General features: G+C 44.3%; 1 protein-coding gene across 1 annotated transcript in view; it reads left to right on the forward strand.

The window, feature by feature from the left end:
* NSL1 (NSL1 component of MIS12 kinetochore complex) overlaps positions 1 to 20,344 on the forward strand; it is a gene marked incomplete at both ends in the record, with an annotated part of 36,798 nt that overhangs the window by 11,608 nt on the left and 4,846 nt on the right. Inside the window, 3 exons of the mRNA XM_084245498.1 lie at positions 7,533 to 7,611; positions 12,888 to 13,018; positions 14,444 to 14,498. Coding sequence (XP_084101624.1) covers positions 7,533 to 7,611; positions 12,888 to 13,018; positions 14,444 to 14,498 — 265 coding nt within the window. The remainder of the gene's footprint in view (positions 1 to 7,532; positions 7,612 to 12,887; positions 13,019 to 14,443; positions 14,499 to 20,344) is intronic.

Below are 20,344 nucleotides of genomic sequence, written 5' to 3' on the forward strand. Positions count from 1 at the left end.
TTTAAAGTTAAGTTAGAGGGCCTCCCTGGTGGCGCAGCGGTTGAGTGCTGGGTTGCGAAGCTGCCTGCGGCCTCTGTGGCGCCGGTTTGATCCCCGGATGCTCCCCGGCCACTGGAGGAGGGTCCCACATGGCGCGCAGACCTCTCCTGACTCCCGCTGCTCCCCTCAGCAGTGTCCTTCGGTCCTTCTGCCTGCTCTGTTCCCCGCTCTGGCTCTGGTGAATTCTCTCACCCTCCCGCGCTTCTGACTGTACCCAGTGCTTGTATAAACAAACAAATAAATAAAACATGCCTTTATAAAAAAAAATAAATAAATAAAGTTAAGTTAGAGTGAGTATTGCAGTCCACCTTTTTAAATGTTAAGATTTTACCCAAGTATGATGACTTAATGGTTTTATATCTTCCAATTTTGAGGCAGAGTGGTATTAGAAAGACAGTGTCAGACCCTTTCCGGGCTCCAGGATGAGGACAATTCCAAGTGTTAAGGAGTAGCAGTCATGTAAAGGGGAGTCTGCGGGAGACTGTTAGGAGCAAACATGTAAAACAGTTTATCCTGTTAATAAAAAGTGTTAGTCCTATCTGTAGGTTGAAGAGGACCAGAAATTAAGTCACTCAAACGTGTTTTATCCTGTTAATAGATGCATGTTTTCCTTGGGCAGCAGTAAGCAGATTTAGTGACCTTTGATTTTGTTAAGGCCATTCCTATTGTATTTTGTGAGGAAGGGAAGGTGGGTCCAGAATGCTGGGTGAGTACAGAGTAAGTAGCTTCCATATCAGTCAGAAAATTAATATTCTTACTGGCGACATCTGGGGTTACCCTAGGCTCAGCCATGGAGATGGTTAGCTGGAGAGGTGTCTACGTCCTTGGGCCCCATCACTTGTCATCCAGGAGGGGTATGCTGGCAGCTGAGGGTCTGGTCCCTCCTCACTTCGGAGAAGGGGACAATCCCTTTTCCAGTAGCCTTCCTTCTTGCACCTGGGGCACAGCCCAGGTGGATTTTTGGGTTGTGTGCAATTCCTGCTCCACTGCCCAGACTTGTACATATAGTGTGGGGCCGTTGAAGTTCCTCCATACTTTATCCCAGGCAGGTCAGCCTTCTGTTTCTGAGCCTGGGTGAGCCTGGGTCGGCAGAGCACCAGCAATGGTGGTGCCTATTAATGGAGCCTGTCTTTACTCATTCACCAGGGCCTTCTTGCCTTTTTTTTTTTTTTTTTAACCCTTTACTTTGGTCCCCATTGTTAAAGATATTAAGAGCCTCTTTTAAAAGCTGGTGTAACTGAGTTTGGGGTCCTATGGCTAGTTTTTGGGGTTGTTTGTGAGTGTCTGTGCAGACTAATAATCACCTCCCCTTGTCTTGTATTAGGATCAAGGTTTGTGAACTTGCGAATGGCTTTCTCTAATTGCTCTTGATTTTGTCTCTGGTGCCTGCACCTGATGTCAGAGCAAGATTGGCTAATGAAGGAGACTGCTAAAATGCTTGTGCTTTTCTGGGTCTAGATTAGCATACCTTTTCATAGCCTCAGCAAATCCAGCCTGAAATGATGTGGGATTTTTGGGCTTTTGCGTAACTTTTCAGCCCTTTTATAATTGACTGGCTTATTAGGTTTTAAGAAGTCTTATGTGTTTTACAACAATCTGATTAGTTTGCATTTATGTTGAAAAGGTGTAGCAATCCTATGAGAATGCTTTCTGTGAGGTATCAGTATACCCAAATTGACTCAGTTTGTTTTTCACAATGAAAAACAATTTTATCAGGTGTCTTAAGAGCCCTCTTAAGACAAAAACTTTAGTAACAAACTTACAGATTTTACATCAGAGTGACGAGGATTTTTAAGAGATCTGTTGTTTTTTTTTTTGACAAGGCTCAGCAATGTTGACATGATAAAAGTTTTTTTTTCCCAGGTAACCTGAGGGCAAGAGCACCAAGATTTTTAGATTACCTGAGCAGTCTTCAATTTGTTATAAGAAACTAGTGAAACTAGCAGTCTTTAATTTGTTTTAAGAAACTAGTCTTCAATTTGAAAAGAACTAAAGCTTGGTATTAAATTGGTATATTACTGACACCCAAATTAACCAAAACATTTCATAGTAAGTCATCTGAGCACACACAATTTTCCACCAAAATCTCTCTCTCAGACCTTCAACACTTTCCTTTGCTTTCTTTGTTTTTAATACCATTTCATTTACCCATCCTACTTTAAATTAGTTTAAGGACCTTCAGAATATCCATCTTTAATACATTTTTTATACACACACACACACACACACACACCCTCCCCCTCTTATCTCACTTACATTGCATCCTAGTTTTTAACCTCAACCTTGTAATAGCTGTTATACTATCGTCTCTTTAGACTGGACAACTTACACAAACACATCCTTTAAATTTTTTTTTTTTTTTTTTGAGATGACATTAAACTTTTCCCGTACAATAAGGAGTAAAAAGTAGACCTGAGGGCCTCCCCGGTGGCGCAGCGGTAGAGTGCTGGGTTGCGAAGCTGCCCGCGGCCTCTGCGGCGCCGGTTCAATCCCCGGCTGCTCCTCGGCCACCGGAGGAGGGTCCCACATGGTGCGCAGACCTCTCCTGCCGCCCGCTGCTCCCCTCAGCAGTGTACTTCGGTCCTTCTGCCTGCTCTGCTCCCCGCTCTGGTGAATTCTCTCACCCTCCCACGCCTCTGACTGTACCCAGTGCATGTATAAACAAAAAACAAAAACAAACAAGCAAACAAATAAAGAAAAACATGCCTCTATTAAAAAAAAAAAAAAAAAAAAGTAGACCTGAAATGTAAGTTTCCTTACAATAAGAAGCAAAATGTATCCTGAAAGTTGTTTCCTTAAGACAAGAGAGCACCTTATTTACAGACTGTGAGGACAAGAGAGGCAGCAGATTAAGATCTTTTATCTTGTCTTTTAACCATAAAACATCCTACATAGCCTGCTAGTAAGACCAAAGTAATGTGATAATTTTTTTTTTCCTTAAACCAACCAAACATACCTTAAGAGTGGAAGGCATGGCAGAAATTCCTACCCAGACCAGAAGAATATATCAAGATGGAAAGAAGAAACCCAGTCCCCCATGGCGGGGGTCTGGACATCCCAGTGATCTCAGCACTGGAGCAAAGGTCCAGGCAGCTGCTAGCTGAGAACAATGCAGCATCCCACATGTGTCAGCCAGGGTGGTGTTCCCACTTTATTTTTCAGCATTTTTTTATCTTTTGCTTCAGCCAAAGCGAAGGTTTAGAGAATGGTGTTATAGCGAGGGTTAGTTATGTAAGAATGTCAGGCTGAATTAAGGTCTTTTAAGAGAGAACCCAGAGTAGAGTCTGTGGGAATGGAGGGAGCAGACCCTAGCACATTTGAGTGCGTATGAGTGCCTGAAAGAGAGCTTGAACCTGTCCTGGACAGATTACAGTGAGGGCAGCCACCTGCGTACCCCCATGGGGTGGGGAGTAGCCAACGGCATGCTCCACAGGGGAGTAGTCCTATTTTTGTGGGCGTCCCCATGCTGAGGAAGAACTCCCCAGGGCTTGACTTACTATCTGTCCCTGCCATTCTCTCTTCTCTCGGTAGAAAGAAGGCTCTTTTTTATTTAGAAATGTATTAAGAAAGATAGCTTGTACTTGGCCCATGTATGGCTAATCTTAATACCAGTTAACAAAGAAACCTGTTGGCATTTAGTAAGATGATTTACAATGGAGGACCAGAGGCCTATCTCTGACACTGGGGGATCTAAAATAGCTTACTGGGGTTGTCTTAGTCCCTCATGAGTCTTAAAGTTAAGGCAAACATAACAAAAATTTTAACCAAAGGGAGGAAATATGGTCTCCATAGCAAGGAAAGGCGACTATCAAGAGTACCTGTGATGTAGGAAGGCACCTATAAGATAAGGATTTGAAGAGGGGGAGCTCAGAGGGGGAGCTCTGAGAGGGGGAGCTCTGCCTGAGCAAGAAAAAGACTGGGGCCTTCCTGGTGGTGCAAGGGGTTAAGCACCCCACTATGAAGCAATCCGCAGCCTCCGCAGCACGAGTTCAATCCCCGGCCAGCCAGGGAGCAGCCCATATGGCACAGCAGACCTCTCCTGTCTCCCCGCTGCTCCCCTTAGCAGTGTATTTCAGTGGATCTGCCTGTTCTGTACCCCGCTCTGTCTCTGGTGAATTCTCTCACCCCTGCATCTCTGGCCTGAACCCCAGCTCTTATATGCACAAATAAATCTTTAAAAAAAAAGGCTGGATGGGTTTCTGGCTACTTACAGTTTGTTGACTTGTAGTTGATTGCCATGAAAAGGAAGCAGTGAAAGGTTGTAGTTCAAGTTAGGGAAGAGCAGTAGATGAGAGTGATGCCGTGGTGTGTAACAACTGCTGCCGCTTTACCAGGAGTTCTTGTCTCCCGAAACCGTAGAAAGGAATTCACAGACTTTTTGGAGTAAGTAAGCAGAGAGAGACAAATCTTGTCTTTGAAAGAAAAGTTTATTTAGGAAGAACAGAGACAAAGAAGAAAGACTCCCAGGTATAAAGTACCTGGGAGGGGCCAAGATGAGCCGGTAATGGGATATTACTTTAGGAATATATACTTTCTCTCTCTCATTATGTTAAAATTTCAGTCTCTCTTCCTGATTGGCTAACTCCCAGGGGGTACTAAGTGAGGAATTTCACATTCCTTATCTAATGGTGTTTTCTTTCCCCTTTGTTATGCTTATCGCTTTACCTTTCTGGTCTAGTCCTCCTGGTGAGCATCCTTACATTTTATCTTATCATCTAAAAAAAAACCAGGACCATCCTTAACAAGATTGTCTGTGGTCCTAGGATGTTTGTTTTTCCCCTGTTGTTAACAATGGTCCTAGGATGTTTGTTTTTCCCAGTGGAATTGGTTGCATTTCCTTGGTTGTCCTTATCTCTGAAGCCTCCCTAAATTCTTCAGAGGTCCCCTCCTGCACTGTCCCTAAAACTGCCTAATAACCCTAGCTTGCCCTGTCTCAAGAGGTTGTGAAAAGCAGGTCCAGCTCTCGTTTCTACAATCCTAAGGAGTGGAGAGCCACTGGGTGGGACATGTGGGTGCTTGTTACAAGTTCCTGTGTTGCTGTACCCTTTGTCTTGGTGGGATTAGAGCTAACCCGGGGTGCACACCAACTTAACCTTTCACAGAGTCTTCTAGAAAGTGGCAGCTGGCCCTAGTGACCTCTTACATGGCTGAACCATACCCACTGTATTTTTGCTGCAAGAGCGAGACCTAGTTTGAAGACAGAACTCAGGAGCCAGCTCTTTGCCCAAGGTAGAGAGGGAATGGCGGCTCAACTGAGATTGATTAGAAGCAATAGTGAGGCAAAGAGAGGCATGAGGCATTCACCTGGTAAGGCCACGGGCAGCTGGAAGGTTGTACCTTCACATTTTGGGACCCGCCAAAGAGTAGCCTTGGCCTGAGCCCCTCAGTCCTTGTAGGACAGTCACTCGCTGAACATCAACTCCTCTCAGGAGGTTGTAATAGCATGAAGATAGAGAAAACTGGAGAAATCTTATTGATGCCGTGAAAAACCAAATGTTGGGTGCCAAAATGATGTTGGCACCAAATGACGTGAAGAGCCCCATGCTGGGCGCCAAAATGATGTGGTTTTGTAGAGTGCGGGGTCCTTGGGTTCACTCTGGGAAAGTTGTCACCAGAGCTCCCATTGCAGCGGCACGTGATGAGTTTCCCAGGCGTACTTCTCCACAAGGCAGAGACATTAGTTATATTTAAAGAGCGGGTTTATTAGGGAGAGGGACAGGTTTGCTGAGAGAGGCCTGTAGGCGGGCGGCCTTGATAGGTCACAGGCAAGCAGGAGGCTGCTGCCCTAAAGAGGGGAGAGTTGGTAAAAAGAGGCACCTGCACAGTCACAGGTGGGCAGTGGGAGTGCTGCCCTGAGCCAGTGCAGAGACTGCACTGATACAGTCCTTTTCTCTTTGGGAGAGGCTCACCCCTCCGTGAAGTGGCCTGCTTGTTGCTGATGTTGGGTAACAGGCAAAACCAGGAAGGGACCAGAGAGTCCAGGATGGGCCCAATCTCCATATCTTTACCCTCAGGTCTGTGCTCCACGCCCTAGAGCATCTGATCCTGCTTGGGTTTCCTGTCTTTTGACAAGACACTGGTGCCTAAGGATCCCGATTGCTACAGTTCAGTTAGTGGTCATATTATTTCTCTCTAAACCCACCTTGTGTGAGTCAGGTTCTGGTCTTGGGGCACCTCCTTTCCAGTCTTTGTATTCTTGTCCTCCATCGGTAGGACTGTACATGAATATTGTAGAGACAGTATGAACAGTTTGAATCCTCATAAAATACTGTAAATCATACAGAAATATAGAGTACGTTAATGCATATTTATCAGTCATTATTTGATTTATGCTTTTTATTATATAAAATGACCTAATACATCCTGGTTGTAAACAATTCGATATAGCATGAAAAAGTCTTCTTTAAATTCCTTTGCCTCTGCCCTCTTCCTTCCTGGAAATACCTTACCTATTTTGGAGACAGGTAGAGGGAGAAATCCTTCTAAACCTCTTTCTGTGCTTTTAATGTTTACATTAGTGGTGTCATGCTTTTGTATTGCTACCAACCTGCTTTTACCTGCTTTACTGAATAAGTCTTTGACTATTAATTTGTCAGTGTTATGTGGACATATGTCTTATCCTTTTAAAGTTGCATGGTATGGATAGATTGTATATTTAATCATTCTCCTAATTTTGAATTTAGATTTTGTTAATTTTCCCTCAGTATTTCCTCATTTCCAACAACATTGAAATAAACATTCCTAGGAATGTTTATAAACAACTAAGAATAAATATTCGTAGTACATCTTTTTTTTAAATGTTTTTATAGAACTAGTCATCTAGGCTACATTGCTAGAAGTGAAATTGTTAGCTATTGGGAATGTGCATTTAGGATTTTAATGGTATTGCCAAATTCCTTTAGTCCTTTGTCTTTTAATATATTATGAACATTTTCAACTTTACAAAAAATAGACTGGTACAGTGGACATCATCAAAATTCCATTACCCAGTTCAACAATTATCAAAGTTTTGTTACACTTTCTGTTTTTGAGCAGATCCCAGATGCCACGTCATTTTATTCCTACATGCTTCAGTGCATATCTCTGTAAAATAACAGTCCTTTCTAAAGCAGGGGTGAATTCCTCTTTCTATGAGGTTTGTGTGTGTTTCCCTCTTGTTAACATTGACACCAGCCCATGTCACGCTTGTACCCTTGAGAATCAGCTGAGCCAGTATCTGTTAGCTTTTATTCAAGGAGAACATTTTTTTGGTTTATAGAAGTATTCTGGAATTTGCATCACATTCTCTTGTAGGTAGCGTAATGGTTAACAGATCTAAAACACAGGTAGAGTCACTACTTGAAAGGAGTTGTCATGGAGAAAACATGAACGGGCTGGTGTGCTACTTTTACTCATATTCTCTGTCACAAAGCTGAGGTTGTTACTTTGCCAAATATTTGCATTCCACATTGTGAATTACTTTTAGTGACTTGTGTATTCTGGATTTGTTGTAGACTTTTGAGACAGCCGTGCAAGAGAATGTCAGCATTAATGGGCAAGCGTGGCAGGAGGCATCTGATGACTGCTATATGGGTATGTGACTGAACTTTTCCTTCTGTCATTAATTTCAGAGTTACCTTCTTAGTTAATTTTATTTTGAAGGCTTTTTTTTTTTTTTAAAGATTTCTTTATTTATACAAAAACCAGAGTACAGGCCAGATCTGCAGGAGGGTGAGAGGATTCACCAGAGACAGCAGGGAACAGAACAGGTAGACTGATGAAATACACTGCTGAGGGGAGCAGCGGGCGCGACAGGAGAGGTCTGTTGCACCATGTGGGACCCTCGCCAGCCGGCCGGGATCAAACCAGTGCTGCAAAAGCTGCGGACAGTTTCACAGAGTGGCACTTAACCGCCTGCGCCACCAGGGGAGGCCCTTGAATGTTGTTTTTAACCCCCACTTTCAGTGTCTTTTTTTTTAAAAAAGATTTATTTATTATGCATACAAGAACTGGGCTACAGGCCCAAGGTTGGCGGGGGAGGGTGGTGAGAGGATTCAGCAGAGACAGAGTGGGGAAAGAACAGGCAGACTGACTGAAATGCACTGCTGGAGCAGCTGGCAAGTCAGGAGAGGTCTGCTGCACCATGTGGGTAGCTCCCTCGCCGCCCGGGGATCAAACTCGTGCTGCAGAGGCTGTGGATAGCTTCACACTGCTGTGCTTAACCCCTTGTGCCACCAGAGAGACCCTTCTTTTTTTTTTTGCATAGAAGAACTGGGGTGCAGGCCAGAGGTTTTTTTGGGGGGGGGTGAGAGGATGCATCAGAGACAAAGCAGAGAGCAGAAGAGCAAATTTACTGAAATACACAGTTGAGGGGAGCAGTGAGGAAACAGGAGAGGTCTCCTGTGCCATGTGGGTAGCTCTCTGGCCGGGATCGAACTCAGGGCACAGCGGTGGTAGCCTAAGAATTAACCCCTACGATACCAGGGAGACCCCCAGTATCACTTTTTTCCAAAAGTTCCTTTACTGAGGGATAAATGAGAAAACTCATGTAGCAGACTCTGAAGTCATAATCTAAGGCAAAACACACAGCTCCCTCGACCTTCCTACATGCTGTCTGGCATCCTCAGCAGGACTATCAACTGGTTACTCTTCAAATGCACCCTTGGCAACAGTTTGTTGGAAAGTACTGTAGAACCATCTGCAATCAAAAAAACAGGTTGAGAAAATTTCTGTGTTAATACCTTATAAGCCAAGTTGTATTTTTGTGAGTGATCCTTAGGTAGGCACGTGCCTTTAGAACAGGATAGTTAAACCATATGCTTGTCATAAGGGGTGACGTCAGTGTTTAAAGAAAGTGCCTTAACGGACATTACTCCTGGTTTGAAGCTGACTTGGTTACACATTAACTAATGGTGTTGACATAGCTAAGGAAATTGAAGTCTTGAGAGAAATTAAAAAGTCCGTATAGGAAGAAAAAGCACTGAGTAGGCAGGGAAGGCTGAGTGCAGAAGAGAGGGAGAGCTCTCCGGAGTGGCTGGGAGGAGGGTGGATAGAAGGCCTGGGCATCTCCCTGTGCCTGACGGGTTTAGTGTGGTGACACTGCTGGCTGTTTGCGTTATCCAGCTGGTCACGCCCAGCAGGTGACTCTCTGGTTATTTTTCTTTTGAGCATTAAGATAATACTTTGCCCAGAAGACTTTATTCTCCAGGCCTTGGGGTTACCACAGTTGTCTCTTCAAAGTCATGGAACTCCCTATGTGGTTTATATAGCAAAACAGTTAAACAGCAGTGGGCTCCCAGATAGCATCAGAGAGCCTGACTGCCAGCGAGTCGGCAGGAGGGCAGCGTCAGACGCCCTAGGTGCATCTTCAGATTGCGCCGCCGTTTGTTGTGTTGTTGTCTATGACTCTTGTTCTGTGAAGTCTGTGGACTAGCTTCTTGTCTCTCCAGACAGCTTTAAGAAGACTGTTCATCAATTTGGAGGCTGAGAGAGGTCTTTTCTGACAGGGTGGCTGCCTGGTGGAGGGTGACTGTTCTTCCCCCCCATAACTGCATAGGGAAGCTGTTGAGGACACTGTGCCTCTGCCTTCTTTCATGGCACCTGATGAGCCCTAGTCCCAGATCCCGGGGAACAGATGGAAGGACTGGCCCTTACCATTGAGGAGCTCATTGTTCTCTGAAGGAAATAGACAAGGAATCACTGTGTTCCTTGGAAAGCAGGAGAGGCTCTAACAATAAGTTGTTGAGAAATGCTTTTAGTAAAGGAGTGTGTGCTAGGCACAGAGGGGAGGGAGAAATCAGCAGAGAAACCAACATGTCCATATCACAAAGGAGTGACGTGTTTAGAAAATGAGTTAAGGGGCTTCCCTGATGGTGCAGGGGTTGAGGCTCAGACTATCACTGCTGTAGCCTGTGTTTGATCCCTGGCCAGGGAGCTGACCCACATAGGGTGCAGCAGACCTCTCCTGTCTCACCGATTGCTCCCCACAGCAGTATATTTCAGTGGATCTGCCCTTTCTGCTCCCCATCCTGTCTCTGGTGAATCCTCTCACCCCCTGCACCTCTGGCCTGTACTCCAGTTCTTGTATGCATAAGTAAATAAAATAAAAATTTAAAAAAAAAGGAAATGAGTTGGGAAACTGATGGCAGATATGGCCAGAAAGGTAAGCAGGGTCCAGATCAGAGTGCCCTAGGAGATGCTGGGGCATTTTTGCTGGGGCATTTTCATTTTATCCGTAGATCATGGGGAAGCAGTGATGGTTTTTATTTTTTTTATATTGTTTTTTAAAGATTTATTTATTTATGCATACAAGAGCTGGGGTTCAGACCAGAGATGCGGGGAGTGAGAGGATTCACTAGAACAGAGTGGGGAGCAGAACAGGCAGATGTACTGAAACCCACTGCTTAGGGGAGCAGCGGGCAGTCAGGAAAGGTCTGCTGCACCATATGCGTAGCTCCCTGGCTGGGGATCGAACTCCTGCTGCAGAGGCTGTGGATTGCTTAATAGTGTGGTGCTTAACCCCTTGCGCCACCAGGGAGGCCCCAGTGATGGTTTTTAAACTAGAGCACATGAAAAGGTTTGTCTTTCAGCTAGCTGACTGCCTTGGGGGGGCAGGGGGAGGGAGGTGGGCTGGGGTGGGAGGAAATTCAAGGCAGGTGGTCCTTTGGGAGGTTACTGCAGTAGTGCAGCAGGAAGATGAAGCCCTGCCCTGAGGCTGAAAATGGAAGAAAAACGCAGGTTCAAGAGATGCTCAGCAAGTAGAATGAATAGAATTTGGGTTCAATTGAGTATCTAGGAACAGTACGGAGGTGTCACAGGGCTGAATTTTTTCTGTTTACTCACTGAGATCATTGTCTCGGGTCAAAGAATGAAGGAAGGAATCCCTTCTCTGCTCCTGCAGCAGGCCCTCGTGGGCCTCACCTTGGGAGGCTGGGCCGGGACATGGAAGTGCCAGGCGCATGTGCCTTCATGGGGCTCCCCTTGTCCTCTGAACTTTCCACGCTTGGCCTGGCGCTGGGCACAGGTGCACTGAAAGTCTGCTGAATGAAGGATTGATCCCTCCTTGCTCAAATTGTTAATGTATTTAGTTTTGTAGCTTTATTATTAGGTGGCGCTGAAAAACCATTTTTCTCCTTACAAAGAACATTTAGCTGGGAGACCTTTTTTTTAAAGTGATTGTGAAATAGTACGTATTTCCTTTCAGGCCAGTGATTTAACTTTTTTAATGGAAAAATTGAAATTTAGCAAGGGTTGTTTATTTAAATGAAGATTCGATGTAAAAAATGATAATATAATATTCTCAGAAGGAACTATTGTAGCTCACTAATTTTCATATAACAAAAGCGGATACATAATCAGTGTCTCAGAATGTTTCCAAAAATACATACTGTTTTTCAGACTTCTCCCTAGTGAAAATCCCCTCTACAGAATAGTAGATCCACTCACTTGTAGCACAGACATTGACTTAGCAGAATACAGACTGCTGGGGACCTAGCTCTTTAGGATTTTTAACTACTTAATATTTTTTAGCCTTCAGAGTGATTTTAAAATAAGTAACGTATCAGGGCCTCCCTGGTGGCGTAGGCAGTTGAGCGCCACACTGTGATGCTGTCTGCAACCTCTGCAGTGCAGGTTCTATCCCTGGCCGGCTGGCGAGAATCCCACATGGTGTGGCAGACCTCTCCTGTCTCGCCCACTGCTCCCCTCAGCAGTGTATTTCTTCAGTCTGCCTGTTCTGTTCCCTACTCTGTCTCTGGTGAATCCTCTCACCCTCCCACGCATCTGGCCTGTACCCCAGTTCTTGTATTAAAAAAAAAAATAAGAAAAAAAAATAAGTGATGTATCACCTGCATTTATGCCATCTGTGGTGCTTAATCTCTGGGGCCCATCCTGGAGACTTGCTGAGCCATCGTGTCAGGTCTTGCTCCTTCATTCACTGCTGCCGCCATGGCTTGGGGTCAGCATATGCTTAAGTCAACACTTGCTGAATTAGATGCCATTTGGGGTCTCGTTCTTTCATCTTTTGTACTCCTCCTTGCCTTACCTGTCATCCTGCAGACATGTAGGACTTTTCCCTGTCCCAAGGACTCTGATCTTGTGGATATTATTTCTTATGCTTGCAAAGCTTTTCTTATCTTCCCCCCTACTTTTTTTTTTCATCCAGTCAATAACAGTACACAAGGCCCAGCTCACATGCTGTTCTCTTTGAAGTCTCCAGGCAAAGTTAGTGTCCCAGTGGCAGTCCAGTCACACCTCTGTTGCTTTTATCCAGTTACTTTGCAATTATCTGTCTCTTCCAGCATACTGTGAGCTCCTGGAGAACAGGAATCGTGTCACGTTCATCTTTACATATTTCAGAATTAGGCCTGACTTCCTGTCGATGCTCAATAATTGATTGTTCAATGAGTAAATGAATCAAGTCACCAAAGTGGGGACATCTGTTAACTTGCCATAGTTCTTTTCCTTAATTATTTTGCATTGTTTACATTCCATTTCCATATACAATACACCCAATATGGTTTTTTTTTTTTAAGTATTTTGAAATTCCATCTTTATTTATTTATACATACATACATACAAGCACTGGGTACAGTCAGAAGCGCGGGAGGGTGAGAGAATTCACCAGAGCCGGGAGCAGAGCAGGCAGAAGGACCAGGGTACACTGCTGAGGGGAGCAGCGGGTGGCAGGAGAGGTCTGCGCGCCATGTGCGATCCTCCTCTGGTGGCCGGGGAGCAGCCGGGGATCGAACCGGCACTGCAGAGGCTGCCGGCAGCTTCACAACCCAGCACTCAACCGCTGCGCCACCGGGAGGCCCCACCCAATATGTTTTAAGGAACTTTTATGACGACTTTTATTTCTCTTGAAATAGATTCGTATATCAAAGTTCTTGAAGACCAGTTTGATGCAGTCATCGTCGATTTAGCCACAAAACGCAAGCAGTATCCCAGAAAGATCCGTGAATGTGTCATCAAAACTATAAAAGCAAAAGAAGAAATCCTGGTAAGACAATTTGCCTTCGAGTTTACTAAATTTTATATTAGTTCTATTCTACCGCAATAAAAAAAAAATTAAAGTATAAGATCCATGTGGAACAAATGATATTTTGTCTTTAGTGCCTCAGTTACTGCTGCTTGCCTCTTTTAGGACTTTCTTGCTCTAAGTCATACTAGGTTTTGCACATGACTGATATTAAAAGAGTATTTGAAGATGGAAGACTCTAATTCTGAGAGTAGGAAGGAAAACGAAATTTATCTCTTGCTTTTTCTACTTGTTATTTGTGTTTGGCCCAATACGTGTGTATGTTTATGTATCTTGGAGGAGCCTCTAGTTAAATTGGCAGTGAAGAGTGATACCGGTTATACCACTGAAATTTGCTTTCTGAACTGTGTAATTTGATCTGCTTCAGAAATCGTGATGGATGAGGAGCTGGCTTGCGGGAATGGCCTTGCCTGGGGGGAGGACAAGGACAAGGGTCTGTGAGCAGGTGGTCCCCTTTGTCCTTAGTTTTGCTGTTAGCATATTTTCACATCTCCGTCTCCCAGAGGCTGTCCTTTCTAGGGCAGTAAAGGCAGGGACTTTATGCAAAACATTGTAGTTATCATTCTATGAGAAAAAAGACTTGTATGTAGAATTTTTCATTTTTTTTCTTCCATCATAGTTAATACTCAAACAAAACAATACCCAACTACCTTCCTCCCTTTTAAAATTTCTTCAAGAAAAAAAATATTCAAAATGTGTTTCTTTTCCAGTGTCTCCCTCAGTGTTCCTATCCTCCCCCCACTCTGCTCCCCAGATGCCCTATTAATCAGTGCTGCTGGGAAAGCGTGGGCTTGGGAGATGCTGCTGGGGAGCTGAGAAGTGTCCAGGGCGTGAGGAAGACAGAGCCAGCTTTCAGGAAACCTCCTCACTCCTGCTGGTTCGGGCGAGTGCAGGGAGGGACATTTTCCTCCTCTTATCTGCCTGAATCTGGGCCCCAGGCCTGCTGCTTGCCTTCCCAGGCATTTCGGAACCTGGGCTTTAGTGAGCTGACTGGTGGTCGCCAAGCTGCTTTGGAACTGGTGTGTGGGAGTGTGAGCTCAGAGTCCCAAATGCCTCTCTTGCCATGGACAGTTCATTCATAATTTGGAGGTTACCCTGTACAATTACACGGGATTCCATCTATGTCCTGTGCTATTGCTTTTTTCTTAAACCCTTTTTTGTGGTTGTGGTGCTGTTTCTTAATGTACCAACAGGTGGCGTCACTGTGAAAGGAATAATTAGATTGAGCTTGAGCTGATCTTTTCTCTGTTCCCTAGAGATTTCAGCAATTTTTTTGCAAATGCTGATATTACTGATTATGAAGTATTTAGTTACATTGGCTGGAGGAAATGTTTTTATGAGACAGTAAATGGTTAAATTAAATATGCTTTAATTTACATTGTTTAGAAGCAGTATCATCCTGTCATACAGCCATTGGATCTAAAGTGTGACCCTGATCCAGGTGAGTCATTGTTTATCTGTGGTAAAAATGAAGCCTTAGCTTGTAATCTTTATGAGTTCCTGATATTCCATGCCTTTTTGGGTGTTTCTGGACTTCCTCTTTCATTGTATGGGTTGACTTGGTTGTGTCTGTCCCATTACCACACTTTTTAAGTTACTGTTTTTAAGGTTTTTTTAAAAAAAGATTTATTTATTTATGCATGCAAGAACTGGGGTACAGACCAGAGGTGGGCGGGGGGTGAGAGTATTCACCAGAGACAGACTGGGGAGCAGAACAGGGGATTGACTGAAACACACTGCTGAGGGGAGCAATGGGTGAGACAGGAGAGGTCTGCTGTGCCATGTGGGCGCTACCTGGCTGGGGATCGAACTGGTGCTGCAGTGGCAGTAGTTAGCTTCATAGGTTGCGTCTTAACCCCTTGCACCACCAGGGAGGCCCTGTTTTTAAGTTTTATAAGAAATCTTGATTATCTTATAATTTCTTAAAAATTTTGTTGTCTGTTCTTGGCCCTTGACTCTTTCACAGGAATTGTTCAGATCAATTTATTAAATTATATGAAAAGTCTTATTGGGATTTAATTGAAATTGCATTTAATTTATAGATTAATTTGGAGAGAAGTACCAGGTTACAATATGGTGGCTCCCATTTGTGAACATAAGACCTTGCTCTGGCGACCTTGCTCTGGCGTTTCAAGAGCAGATTTCTCGACGTTGGGTTTTATTATTATTTTTTTAATATTTATTTATTTATACAAGAGCCAGGATATAGGCCAGAATCGTGGGAGGGTGAGAGCATTCACCAAAGACAGAGCGGGGAACAGAACAGGCAGACTGATGAAATACACTGCTGAAGGGAGCAGCGGGCGAGACAGGAGAGGTCTGCTCTCCATGTGGGTTGCTCTGAGGCTGGCGGGGATCGAACCGGCATTGCAGATGCTGCGGACAGCTTCACAGTGTGGTGCTCAACCGCTCTGCCACCAGGGGAGGCCTATGATGTGGGTTTTATACCTCGTTTCCTTACCCTACATACTCAGCCTTTTTGTAACTGTTGCAGTGGATGACATTTGGATCACACATTACAATTGAGCATTGTTGGTGTTTAGGAACACCACTGATTTTTATTTTCTGAACTCTTAGCTAGTTCTAATAGTTTTATTTTTTTTAAGATTTATTTAATTTTTAATGCATATAAGAACTGGGGTGTTGGCCAGGGGTGTGTGAGGGGCAGAAGGGGAGAGGATTTGCCAGAGACAGAGTTGGGAGCAGAACATGCAGATTGACTGAAATACACTGCTGAAGGGAGCAGCAGGAAGTCAGGAGAGGTCTGCTGCACCATGGGGTCAGCATCCTGGCCAGGGATCGAACTCATGCTGCAGTGGCTGCCATAGCTTCACGTGCTGAGACTTAATCCCGTGCGCCACCAGGGAGGCCCAAGTTCTAATAGTTTTAATTTCAATTGGATTTTTAAAAGGGAGGTGATCATATGCAAGTAATGGCGGTTTTATCTTTTTCCTGATCTTACTTCACATCTTTTCTCTCTCATTACATTGTTTCAGAATTCCAGTGTGATTTGGATTAGCAGTGATGATGTTGATCTGTTAAAGAATAAATACTCAGTTTTACCAAACTTCTTTTCCATCAGTTGAAACTATGCATTTGTTTAACTAACATTATGGAGGCATGATTTACATATCATGAAATGTGACCATTATGTCCATGCAGTGTGAATTTTGACAAATGTGTACAGGGGCATCCACCACTATTCAGGTAGAGAGCAAGCCCGCCACTGCCAGGGCTCTGTGTTCCTGGGTCGTGTGTTTGTTGTGCTCTCCTGAAACATCAGTTCATGCTGAGGTTTCTCATGATCTTTGCATTCGTAAAGCAACCCCCATTTATTAGTACATGTTTTCTTTCATATAGTTCCTTTCATTAAATTTACACATTGTGCTTACACTTTGCTGGTATATTTATACTGTATTTGCCTCTGTAGTTGTAAATATTGAACATGTGGTTTAAAACATACAGTCCCGGGCCTCCCCGGTGGCACAGCGGTTAAGCACTGGGCTGCGAAGCTGTCTGCAGCCTCTGCTGCGCCAGTTTGATACCCGGCCGCTGGCGAGGGTCCCACATGGCACGCAGACCTCTCCTGCCGCGCCCGCTGCTCCCCTCAGCAGTGTACTTCGTCAAGTCTGCCTGTTCTGCTCTCCGCTCTGGCTCTGGTGAATTCTTTCATCCTCCCGCGCTTCTGACTGTACCCAGTACTTATATAAATAAATAAATCTTAAAAAAAAAATAAAAAAGTAAAACATACCGTCCCTTTCCACTTTGTCACTGAGATTATTCTACCCTTCTGCAGCGGTTTGTAAACAGGGCTTATTGTTCTTTGCAGAGTTGGTGAGATTGATCTTAATATTTGACTTAACTGATTTAGTATGATTAATGGTTATTGATTTCTTAGGTTTTTAAATCTTCTTGAGTCCCTTTTGGTAATTATTTAGAAAATTGTTTCATCCATGTGTTCAAGATACTGGCTTCAGACTGTTTATAGTGGTTAACTTAGAAGTTTTAAAATCTTTACTCCATATATGATTATTTTCTTAATTTTGTTTATATACTGTCTTTTTTTTCTTGCTCTCGGTTTCTTTGTTTTTATTGGTCTTTTTGGAGAGTCAGCTTGTATTTTTGCTGAGTTTCTCTATTTTTTTAGTTTTCTGGTTCCTTGAGTTCTGATGTTATCTCTATTGTGGTCTTCCTACTTTCGTGACTTTTCTTTGTTACTTTTAGCTTTTGAGTTGAATCCATAATTAATTCACTTCAGTCTTACTTTTGCATAAATGCACTTAAGGCTGCAGCTATATCTCTGGGTCCTGCTGTGGCCACACCCTGCCTTAACATGTGCAACTTTGATAGTTCAGCTCTAAATACTTTTTATTTTCCAAATATAAGAATTCTCTTTTACCTTTCTTTTTTCTTTTTTTGGCTTCTGTTATGTTGATGGGATTGTTTTTATTCTCTTATTTTTCCTTTTTTGTGGGTTGGAAGCAGTGTGTTGTGTTGCTATTCCTTTAGTGTTACCTACACTGCTGTCATTGTCAGTTTACCTGACGAAGCCTGGGCTTACTCAGCACGTCAGTTCCCCTCCTGCTCAAGACAGAGACAGCCTGAATGGGCATGCCCCTTCACTGCCCCCAGCTTTCCTTCTTATTGTGCCTAGAATTTTATTTCTTCTTTTATTAAAAACATACTTTCATAGTTACTACTTTTTTGCCCTCAATACTTAATTAATTGACTCAACAAAATTTTCCAAATTGTATCAGAATTTGGAAAAATGGTTGTTTCTTGAATCTGATACCTTCCTTCTCAGTTCATTTTTCTTCTTAAAAAGTGCTTCTTTAGGTACTTCAAATAAAAGTCCATGGGTGATAGACTCTTGATTTTGCTTTCCCCCTTGGTCTTGAATTCTATTAATTTACTTTCATTCACCATATTGAATATATTACACCATTTCTTTGACATTCATTTCTTAAACCACCTCATGGAGATGGAATTCACATACCTCAGAGTTCACTCATTTAAAGTGTAGAACTTGATGGCTTTTAGTGATTCATGGACAGCACAGCCATCACCATTGGCATTTTTTTCTTTTTGTTAAATTATTTTGGGTTGAGGTTATGTTGGTTTAGAACACAGTTTTAGGGTTATAGGTTCACACCTCTTCAAATGTCTGTTACCACACCCCTCCACCACCAGAGGCCCAAAAACCTTCTCCCACAGTCTGGGCCCCATAGTCCATTTTAAAATATTTTTATTACCCCAAAAAGAAACCCTACTTCCCTAACCAGTCCTCACCAATTGCTTGCCCCCACTCCTCAGTAACCACTAATCTGCTTTCTGTCTCTCTAGATCTAATGGTCTGGACAGTCCATGTCAGTGGAATCCCTCAGTGTGCAGTCCCTGCAACTCTACCCCCAACCGGCGTGTGCTCAGGGCCATTTCGGGTTGTAGCACTACCAGCCCCTGTCTCTCTTGCGTTCCCTGTCACTTACCTGTCCTTCGATGGAGAGACATTTTTTAGTTTCCACTCTGGCCGTTGTGCGTAGTGCTGCTGCTTTGGCTATTCATGACAAGCTGTGCTCTAGGCCTTGTACCTCTCCTGGTTAGCAGGAGGCTGTTTCATCCATGCTTTGGGAAGTCTCTTTTTAACGTTCTCTGTTTTCCCAGTGATGGCTCCAACAAGACCAACACGGCACATCCAGCACATGTTTTGAAACACAAAACTAGCTTTTATTCTTCAGTTGAAAATCCTAAAATCTTCCAGGTTTAAAAATATGCAGTGAACTCGAACTTTCAAGCATCCCTTCCCATGAAGGTGGGCCCTCCCTACCTTCCGCATTCCCTTCCAGCACTTTCCTTTTTGCTCCCCCATCTTCAGGTCTTTAAAATACCTCATTTTCATACATGCTTTTCCCGTGCCTCTCAGACTGACGTCTCAGTTTTTCTTTCTCACTTAAATGCTGTCTCCTCAGAGAGCTTCCCTAACTACCCTAATGAAAATTGCCTCTCCCACGTTGCTGTCATAGCACCTGTTATTTGAATAACAGCACTTATTACAACAGGCCGCGTTTATGTTTATTTCAAGGTCTGTGCGCCCTTTGCGCCTTGCTCTTGCATGGCATGCAGCCAGCACGTGCTTTCAGGCCTGCATTTTGACTGTCGGCCACATGGCAGAGCTGGCCCCCGCATGGGTGCACAGTGGTGAGCAAGCATCCCCTGGAGGATGGCATTCTAGCGGGAGAAGACAAGGAATACATGTAAGTCTGTTCGTGGCATCAGTGCTAGGCTGATGTGGAGGTAACAGGAAGGAATTAACATCAAGAGGAAGAACATTCCAGCTAGAGAGAAGCACTGGAGCAGAGTTCTTAAGTCAAGCATGAGCTTGAGTTTCATGGAACAAGACCCCTGGGTCTGTGGCAGGAACAGCGGGAAAGGCTGTAAAGGATAAGAGGGCTGGAGACCTAGCCACTGCACCCCGCCTGATGCAGCAATGCTGAGGGGCACCTGGGGTGGAGGACATGGGGTTCGGCACTAGCTGATCCCCTGAGTTTGCCTCAAAGGCTAGTATTCCAGAAGTCTCGGATCACTGCCCAGTTTGGGTTGCATTTCCACCAGGGATGCTGCTTTTCAGTATGTGGTTCTCTCATATGCCCTCAGTTACCTCTAGAACTGGTACGGGCAGGTCGCGGGGTGCTCTGCAGACAGGCTCATCCACACAGATGGACGCTGGGTGTGGAAAGGAAGCGCTCAGCCTGCGCCTTCTGCTGAGCCTTTGTGCATGCTCTTGGGAGTTCATGTTTCCTAGTTCAGACAGTACTGTGACCTGAGGCCGCTAGGTGGATTGCTTAATCTTTCGTTTCCACTTTCTCGTTTCCCTGTGTTCTAGAGAGCAGTGCCCAGGGGGCGGCGTGCTCACGGTTGCCCAACTTCCACATTTGCCAGAGCAGACGTTTTGCTTGAAGTGTCCTTGCAGCGATGTTTTCATTGTCCACTCACAAGATGAGTTTTCATCTGTCAGTGAATACTTCCTGTGATCCTATTACTTGAACAAATAATTGCTTCTGTATTGTCTGCTTTTTAAAAAAGCTCTTTGAAATGAATCGACTCCCTTTTCTTCTGGCCTTCGCTGAGCACGGCATGATGGCAGAAGCTGTTTTCAGTCTCTGCAGTGGACTTGTGGCTCTCCCAGTTCTGAACGCAGCCAACCCTGCAGGAGGAGGGCCGGGCAGTTCCTCTTAGCACTGGGTATCGGCCGCCCACGCAGGCCGCCGCCAGGGCAGCACAGCAGCCCTG

Source organism: Talpa europaea, assembly GCF_964194135.1.
Source record: "Talpa europaea genome assembly, chromosome: 10".
NCBI classification, from domain to species: domain Eukaryota; kingdom Metazoa; phylum Chordata; class Mammalia; order Eulipotyphla; family Talpidae; genus Talpa; species Talpa europaea.